We start from the raw sequence: 9,674 nt of genomic DNA, 5'->3' as shown, positions 1-9,674 counted from the left end.
GTTCTCTGGAGGCTTAATTAGAAAAAACAACACCCAGACTGGACCTTGGCGAGCAGCTGAGTGGTTCACACAGAACCAGAACCAGAAGTGAAATAACATCACGAAGGAAAAAGCCACGAGAAGAATCAGCTTCTACCGACGCCTGGATGTAGAAACGTGTTCCTGTTGACCTGCAGCGTAGATCCATGGAAATAAATAAATATGTGGAAGCAAGAACGCCAGAAAAATAAAGAACACAGTGGAACCCTGTTAGAATAAAAACTGTAAAAAAAAAAAAGTGAAATTATGTCAAATATCTGTGGAAAAAACAAACAAAAGATTAAATAAAAATGATTTTTTAAAACTTAAATACATGAAAACTGTTAAATTTTAGTCACATTTTCTACCAAATGTATATATTTTTAAAATCTTGTCATTATTACAGTTTTATTACAGTTTTTTAGCCCATTTTTAAAATTTCAGTTAATATGTGAATTAATATTTTTACTAGTTAATAAAAGTAATTCAGTAAAACAGTTTAGAAAATTATTCACTATTTTTCAACATTAATGTACAAAAGTTTTCTTTCAAATAAAAACAAATATCTGGGAAATAATGACTTTTTAAGCTGATTTAAAAAATTTTAGTCACACAGTAAAAAAAACAAAAAAACACAACTAAAACAAAACTAGTTATTTAACAAAGTGAACATTTCTTTTATTTTAGGCTAATTTCATGTAAAGTGAAACAAAAATCAAGTTTAATTTTAGTTTAAAGCTCATAATCCAGCATCTCAAAATATTAGAATATTCATGTTGGGGTGACCGACTCTTCAGACGGGATGAATATTATGTGTTGTTTTGTTTTTTGGTCCAGTTCAGCAGATATAACACATGATCATATTTTAGAAGAACAGTTGTTTAAAAGCAGCAGAAAGTCACGACTCTGGAGAGACGCTGAAGCTGAACCACCGTCCTGCTGAAACCTGCCGACATCAGCGTCGTCCACAACATTTCTTTAGATGCTGAATATTAAACCTTCTCACGTGTTGATGCATTAACGTGTGTTTGTTGTGTTCTGCTGTGCAGGCGGCCTGCATCCCGGTGCTGCTCAGCAACGGCTGGGAGCTGCCGTTCTCCGACGTGGTCCAGTGGAACCAGGCGGTGATCGAAGGAGACGAGAGGCTGCTGCTGCAGGTAAAACACATCTGGACTCAGGTTCTGGACTCAGGTTCTGCACCCCAAGAAGAACTACACATTTCATGGCGTGTCCAATCACGTTGTATTGTAACGCTCCTGGAAGTTGTAGTTCTTTCTTCAAAGTAGTCGTTTCTCCTAAATGGAGGATAAAATATAAAACTTTATGTGCATTTAGGGATTTAAACTGATGAGGAACACGTTTGTTTGGACTTAACAGTAAAACTGGTTCATGCCTGACTGGAAGAAAACAACGACAAAAACATCCCAGTATGTTCTGTCTGATGGGAAAATGTGTCCCAGACACAAAAGATAATTCCAGTTGAGATGTACTGGTGTGAAACTCGTGGTGGAGAACATTAAGAAGTCGGCAAATCGTGTCCCAGGACACAAAACAATAGATTAAGTCCACAGAACAGTGAAGACAAAGATGGAAACAAAAGAAAGTCGAGCTGCGAAAATTCACCAAATCTAAGTTTAAAGATGAATATTTTATTAAAATCTCGTTTTTCTATTTGCCTCATTTGAAAATTCAACAGAAACAAACAGTCGGCTGCAACCAGCTTCTGTAATAAATACATTAAAATAAAACCTGCAGGCGGTGCGTCCACAGAGCAGAGTTAATATCTGTGCTGTGTAGAGCCCCATTTTAACTTTATTTTATTTTCAGTGTTGTAACATCTGTACACATCTGGAAACACGTGGCTCATGTTGATTCCAGGTCTTAAACAGAGAGACGGAGGTTTGATATAAAACAAAGAACCAGTTTGCATTTGTGCGTCTGAACCTCCAGGCTTCTGCGTTTCTTCTGCATTTTAAAGAGAATTTTCATCTATTTTATGTTGTATGGAGCAGAAACAAGGAGCGTCGCCTCACACGGATGTTTTCTGTAAAGATCTCCAGCCGGTGTTTTCTGTTTTCTCTCTGTGATGAGAGAAAAAAGCTTCAGCGGGTCTAAACGGCGTCACCGGGTTTATGGAGAACCTCCAGCTGAATGGGTCGGCTCAGATTAAACACCGTAGAGGGTTTAATCCGGCTCCGTCTCGTTGTTGCACCGACACGCAAACAAACACAAAGAGGCGGTAAAGCCGACGACAACCTTCATGTCACACAAACACGCCTCGCCGGCATCGATCCGCCTCGACTTCCACCGACAGACGTCATGAATCAGAGAACCTCCAGAACAGAGCAGACGTCTTCAGACCAGGACGGAACCGGACGTTTCTGCAAAACGCTCACATGCAAACGCACCAAAAATAGGAATAAAAACAAGACTTTTGATGTGGGTGTTTTTTACATTTCTTTAAAGGCAACATGTTGATAATTTTTTTTTTTTTTTTTACTAAATAAGTCAAATGTGAAAAATCTGTAAAATAAAAGTTTAAAAATGATTTACCTTTTTTTTTTTTTACCGTTTTGCAGTGTTTAATTTACATCGTTTTGTTTTTCAGATAACAGCAAATATCTGTGAAATAATTTATTTGCTGATTTAAATTTGAAAAAAAAAATGTAATTTTTACAATCATACGTTGAGGAACTAATCGTCTGTATTTTCACAAAACAGGAAAAATTTGGGGGACAAAAGCCATTTTTTCAGTCCTCTGTGTACATTATTTTTCTTTTTAATTAACTACAAAACTCTGTAAAATAAGGACTTTTTGTGCTGATTTAATTATAGTAAGAAATTCTTATAATTTTACAATCAAATGTAAAAAAGAACAAATAATAGTTTATAAAAATAAGTAATTTTGATGTCAACATGTAAATTTTTATTTGGTTTCAGTGATTTTATTTAATGCTCTCTGTGACTTAAAACGGGGAAAATATGCTTAAAAATATATATATAAAATGTAAAAATGATGGTTAAAACCCGACTTATTTTTCCAGTGCAGCTCCTGTGATGGAGGCTGGCTGTAAAACACTGACGGCGTATCAGACGGCTTTTTCCTTCCTCTGTGTCGAGCAGCTCAACCCTCTAAGTGATTAAATCGATCCGGTGATTCATGTGAAACCCACAATTTAGTCGTCACTAATTAAGGTCTAATTATCCAAACAGCAGGCTCCAGATCAGCTCGGTGTCAGATGTTTTTAAAGGCAGATTAGGTTCTCTGATCACTTAAATGCTCTTTCTTCTCTGTCCAGCCTCTCAGCTGGCTCTGAAGCCAACCACAGGGACCACCTCTCCTTGTCTTGTGTCTCCAGGTGCCGTCCACGGTCAGGGCCATCGGCAACGAGAGAGTCCTGGCCCTCCGACAGAGGACCCAGATGTTGTGGGAAGCCTACTTCTCCTCCGTGGACAAGATAGTCCTCACCACGCTGGAGGTCAGAGCCTGAACACACATCTCAGCATGACGAGGCCACATAACCCCGTCTGCATGATTAGACGCTAGAGCAGCTTGGTCCTCTGCAGTCTGGTTCCTCTCCTGGACATGGACCCATCAGCACTGTACTTTATTCATCTATAGATAGTTTCTGACTGCAGGTATCAGCCTGGTGTCCAAACCCTCCTGTTGCAGCTACAACAGCCTGTCCACCAATAACTGGTCATGAAAATGGAAAAAAAAAGTTCAATTGGTGCTGATCCATAAAGTTCCTGTCAGGGTCTATCTATGGATAGATCCATGGTTCTACTAGAACCCAGTCTCTGGTCACATCTCACCACCTGTTGAGGCTCTAACATCAGTAGAACCTGATGTGGTGAAGTTGGACCAGACAAGGTTCTGTTTTTTTTTATGTGGATCATTGGTAGGAACCAGAACCTGGAGTCCACAGGTTCTAGGTGTTGGTTCTGGATGAGCAGAGTCGGTAGTTTGTGGACCAGCATGTGTCCTATTTTGTGTCTTTGTTCTGTTTGTCTTTCTTTAGACAGTTTCGTCTCTTTTTGTTCCTCGTTTGTTTGTTTGTTTGTTTGTTTGTTTGTTTGTTTCGTGTCTGATTTCTCTCATTTTGTGTCTCGTTCATTTCGTTTTGTTTCATGTTTGTAATTTTTTGCCTCCTTTTGTGTTTCGTTTTTCCTACTTTGTGTCATTTCGTGTTGTTTTTGTTGTTTGTTTGCGTCCTCTCGTGTCTCGTGTGTCGTTCTGTCTCAGTGTTTTTTTTATGTTGCATCTTGTTTTGTTCGTTTCATGTCTCCTTTCTTTTGTCTTGTCTCTTGTTTTTTGGTTCCTGGTGTTGTTGGTGTCCGTGCAGAGTTTCACGTCGTCTTCATGGAAACTCACCAACATGAGGCCGATTCTGCAGAATGTTTCCGTTCAGATACTAGAGATGAACCCTGAGCAGAGAAACTGATGAGAACTCAACACAGTAAATGTCCTGATTGCAGCAGAGCTCACTGGACCTTCAGACTCCAGCTTGGGTTCCGTCTGAACCTTTGACTCCATCAGCACAACATCTGTCAACGTCCCACAAACATTTGCTTGTAAAGCTGCTCCAAACCAAACTGAAATGTTTAAAACTCTAAATAGGCGCTGGTTCTGTATTCGGGGACGAGCAGCGCCAGCAGCGATCCAGTGAAAACATCCACAAAAAGAATCCCCTCCTATAAACACAGGCTTTGTGTGGAAGCCGCTGCGTTTTACTGCCTGCTCGCTATCATCAGGCCTCTTTCAGGAGGGCTTTCCAGCAGAGTTTTCACATTTGAATCAAACCACCCTTCTATCATGATGATTACAGGCTTGGATCGCGGCCTGCGCTCTGCCTCTCCACTCGTTTTACTGTTGAGCTCGCTCGTTCAAAGCAGCTCACATCCGATGCACCTGAGAAATCCCCTGATGTATAGAAATGATATATCATTACTCTGCACATATCAGTCTCAACCTGCCGGTTTCTGCCTCGCCGCTCGCCGCCATCACACTTCTTCATTTAACGGGTGCAGAAAAAGTTTCATATACAGAAGAAATGAGGAGGCGCTTGAATTGTTTTGCCTGATTTCAGAGCTTCTCTCTGTGTTCGTCTTCTGTTTCTGCCTTTGAACGAGCTGCAAAGAAGCACACTTCAAAGGTAGCTGCTCCCGCTCAGCGAAAGTCATTTGAAGGTTGGCCCAAGGCTCAGATGATGCATGAAAAGAAATAACAGCCTCCTTTTACCAGCTTTTTTCTTTTTTTCTTTTGCACACGCTGCCAATGTCAATTTTAGCGCATAAAAATGTAGGGAAACAACAGATTTAACCCTCGCCGAAATCTGAAGGAATCACACAGCGAGCGGCCGACTCTGCAATCTGATGTTTATAGACGCGGGTCTGGCAGCAGCCTCTGGTGTGTTTGCTGTTGGGGATTTATGCTGCAGATAATAAAGGAGAGGTTCTGGAGGTTTGCGATAAGCTGCTTATATACATACAGCATGCAGAGGGGAACCTCTCCCCGCGAACACAGCTGTGCAGTCAGCCCGAGGTCAGCGGCGGAGGCCTCGGGTGGAGGCCGGCCTGCTGCTGCTGCTGCTGCTGCTGCACCTCCTGTTGGCGCTCACCGGGAAGTACACGGAGCATCAACACAGCCCGCCCAAGTATGCAAACACTGGTGTGTCGGGGCTTGAACTGCGGCTCAGTTTACATAATGCTGCAAAAACTCTCATCTGCCGGGAAAACCTGAGTGTGGAGCAGCTGATACCAGAACTGGGTAACTCATGTGTCCTTGTTTTTCTCTGCAGATCATTAAGGACCGAGTGTTTTCTCACATATCGAGGAACAAGTACATGTGGAACTCGCTGCCAGGAGGCCTGTTGGTCCTGCCAGAGTACTCCACGCACCTCGCACACTTCCCCTTCTACTACCTGGGATTAGGTAAACACGCCGCCATCTAAACCCCGATCACTCAGCTCGGCTCTTACACCCTCAGTGTGTAATCACAGCAAACTGTAGTCAAATATTTACCAAAGTCCTCGGCTGTGCTGGGTTTAATCTCGCAGCGCCGCTAAAATGCGTGTTGTCTTTTTATTCGTTTTCAATTTGCTCTGATGGTGTAAATATTTGTAGAGAGTTTGGACAATCAGTGCAGTTTGTGTTTAAGGATCCAAAAAGTCCTCAGACGGGACTCCAAGTTCTGCTCATCGCCTGGCGCATGGCGGCGGCAGCATCATACACCATGATCAAACGTTTCTGTCCAGTTTGCTCTGGTGCTGTGAGACCTGTTTGTTTTAATAGAAGCAGCAAACATTTGTCTTTCCAGCGTGATGCAGATCCACGTTTACGGGTTTGTGCTCGCAGGACAAACACGTAAACATCCAGGTTGATGTTCCCTCTGACCTGCATGTCTTTGTTTTCCAACGTTGCTCAGGAGTCGGTCCTGGTCAGGAGTTCACGGCTGTCATCCACGCCGTCTCCCCATTGGTCTCCCAGTCTCAGCCCATCATGAAGCTACTTCAGGTGGTCTCCAAGTCAAAGTACTGCTCACAGGTAAATGAGGAAAACTCTGGTTCAGCATCATCACAAAGTCACCTATAGGGTGTTGTAGACAGTATTCTGAACCCTTTGCTTCTTACACACCTGATAGTGCTGTGAGCCTCATTTAAATATATCAGATTAGCTTATTTCCCATCATGCTACACTCAGTAATCCACAACTACCCATTTTCAGAAGTGTCAGAAGTGAACATCTCTCATTTAGAAGCATCCAGACCCGTTGCTGTGGCGCTGGTGCATCCTGTTTGCTTTTTATTACCCTTGAGACGTGTCCAGAACTTGATTAGAGTCCAACCGAGCGAACCGAATGGATTGGACGTAGTTTAGAAAGGTGCACACCTGTGCATATAAAGCTCCACAATATCAGGCCAAAAAAACCAAACCACGGAGTCCAACAAACACTCTGTGGAGCTGCAGCGAGGTCTAGATCTGAAGCGCTGAGCGTCCCTGGAGCTCAGTGGCCTCGCTTACCGTGAAATACAAGTTTTACTCATCAGGGCGGTGGCGGTCTGGACAAACTGAGCAAGAAGAGGGTCAGTCAGGGACCCAGCAAGGTAGAGAAAGATCAGAGAAGCTGCCAAAAGGACAAACAACCAGCAATCAGGCGTTTTAATGGCAGAATAGCAACATGGAAGTCGCCTAGAGTTTGTTGAACTCCATTTAAAACACTCAAGAGAGCATCAGGAAAAACATTCTTATATTTGTTGAGTCAAAAAAGTTGTTTCCATGACGGGCATGGCGGTGGCAGCATCATACTGTCATAATAATAAACCTTTTCTACAGCTGGAGCTACAAGCTGCTCGACGAAACATTAAAAAACAACAAGAAAACATGAAAAGAAGACAATAAAATGTTCATAAAGACGATGAAAAGAGTGATAATGAACATTAGAGAGGACATCTAATGCCATACAAACGTCTGTACGGTGGTGGTTTTAAAGCTTGTTCATCGAGCAGCAGGTCTGTTCACAGAGTCAGACATTTTTAAAGGAGATGTGCAGACATGACGTTTAAAAATCTAGAAGGAAAAGTTGAACGTACAAGTTTACCTGTAAAGACTTTAAAGATATTTGGTTTATTCAGAACCAGAAAACAGGACCTGATGCTGCACATCTCTAAACATAAGATCATGGTTTAGAGATGTGCAGAAATGACTCACAGGATGCGGCTGCATGTCGACGTGTAGCGTCAGTAAATAAACACGAGGCGTCCAGGTTCTGTAAATGTACCGGTCAGCTCCAGCTGGTCCACAGCGCTGGACTGGAACCAGCTGCTGGATCTCTGGTCTGAGGAGTCGAAGCGCAGAATGAAGCGCTAAAAGTTCAGAGCTGTACGTCAGAGTCAGACCGTTTAACAGTAATGAAGAGACTCTTAAACTGAATGCACATTCAGCGTATGAGGACGAAGCCGGTCCGTTAGTTCAGCCAGAACCAGACGAATGGTCCTCCCTGTGTCCGGTGTTTGCTGCTGAGCTGCTGCATCATTACGGCCGGTGGACGGGGAGTCGCAGCGGCTCAGGAAGGGAAAATGAGGATGATTTGTTCAGTGGTGTGTTTGGGGAGCGTCGGGTCGACCTTGTCGGAGCAGAACTGAACCACAGTCTTAACGTGCTGATTACAGTTGAGGCTGTGATCAAAAAGGAGCTCCCAGGTTCCCCGCTGAGCGCTCCGTGTTCTTCGTTAGTGGTCCGACGTTGGGAGTGATGCTGCTGGAAGTATGATCAGAATCAGTAAGCAGGAGTTCAGCCTGATCCGTGGTCATCTGAGGGAAACTAGAGGACATCCGGTCTCCAGCTGTAGGAAGGAAGAACCGCAGAGTCCAGGACTAAACGAGACATACAGTTACTCACAATCATCTAAAACTTGTTGAAGGTAACAAATGACTTCAAACAGAACCAAGTGAAGCCACAAAGCAAGAAAAGTGAACAGAATGATTGTAGAAATGTAATCTGAGTGTTTCTGTGACTCCTCAGACGAAACCAGAACGCAAAAGTATTCACACTCAGATCATTGTGATCCTAGAATAAGATCACGTGTCCAAAGACGTGATGACAAACTTCAGCATATGTAGAGAAATGTAAGCACCAGTTTTCTTCTGAGTGTTTTTCAGCCGTGAAGATCTTCCGTTTGTCTCCTGTACTGATGCTGAGGCTCAGAAATGACGGGAAAAGTGCCACAAATAGACAAAGCGTGAGCTTTCGACTCACTCCTGTGAACTCTGAGAACCTGTAACTGGAAATATTCACAGTCTGAAGGTAGAACTTTGCTCCATTAGATGTACTGTAGATAGAGAATCGGCCGGGAGTTGATTTTTATTAGAATGAACCAAAAAGTCTTGAAGTGTTACTGAGTGGAGTCTGATGTGCAAAAAGGCCAATTTCACCACTTTAGGATTAAATTTAGGCCACAATGAAGAGCAAAGCGCTGAGCTCCAGCAGAGAGATCAGACCTCTGGCCGTCCTGCAGGCTGATGGATGCCAGCAGCAGCTCCATCTGATGCTGATCTGCGTCACATGAACCTTCCTCCCTCCTGTCTTCCAGATCATCATTCTGTGGAACAGCGAGAAGCCGCCTCCCAATCGCAGCAAATGGCCTCCGATGCCGGTTCCCCTCACGGTGACAGACGGCAGGAGGAAGGTGAGACCCGACGCCGTGGAACCGCCGGCCCGCCTGGCTGTTGACTCACTCTGTGTCCATATCGGTGTTGGTCTGTCTTCCCTCTCCATCCCCGTACTCCCATCCCAGTACGACTGACGTGTCTGCTGATCCGTGAGGCTTTTAGAAACGTCACTCGTTCTGTCTTTGATGTCTTCTCTTCCTCGTCTTTTTAAGTAGTGATTCACCCGTCACACATTACCGTAACACCATCATCTCTCCCCAGATCCAGCGCCGAGGACAAACGTTCACCTTTTACTGCTTCAACACTTTAACACTGAATCACGGTCCAGTCAGCTGGCTTCTCTTGTTTTTTTGTTTTTTTTTTACAAAAAATACTCTTTCATGTCAAAGTTGAAGCAGATTTTTACAAAGTAAGGTCCTTTAATCACAAATATAAACCGTAAAAGACATGATTGCAGAAGTATTGACCCGCTTCTCGTCAGTATTTA

At 43.3% G+C, this 9,674-nt stretch overlaps 1 protein-coding gene across 1 annotated transcript in view; it reads left to right on the top strand.

The window, feature by feature from the left end:
* Window positions 1-9,321, top strand: part of LOC103370214 (exostosin-1c-like) — a 95,629-nt gene extending 86,308 nt beyond the window's left edge. Inside the window, exons 3-7 of the mRNA XM_008299183.1 lie at window positions 1,068-1,175; window positions 3,378-3,497; window positions 5,820-5,952; window positions 6,446-6,564; window positions 9,109-9,321. Of these exons, the coding sequence (XP_008297405.1) occupies window positions 1,068-1,175; window positions 3,378-3,497; window positions 5,820-5,952; window positions 6,446-6,564; window positions 9,109-9,321 (693 nt within the window). The remainder of the gene's footprint in view (window positions 1-1,067; window positions 1,176-3,377; window positions 3,498-5,819; window positions 5,953-6,445; window positions 6,565-9,108) is intronic.
* The last annotated feature ends 353 nt before the right edge of the window (window positions 9,322-9,674 follow it).

This window comes from Stegastes partitus, unplaced genomic scaffold (genome assembly GCF_000690725.1).
Source record: "Stegastes partitus isolate 25-593 unplaced genomic scaffold, Stegastes_partitus-1.0.2 Scaffold1389, whole genome shotgun sequence".
Taxonomy (NCBI): Eukaryota; Metazoa; Chordata; class Actinopteri; family Pomacentridae; genus Stegastes; species Stegastes partitus.
This window is presented reverse-complemented; position numbering and strand designations above follow the sequence as displayed.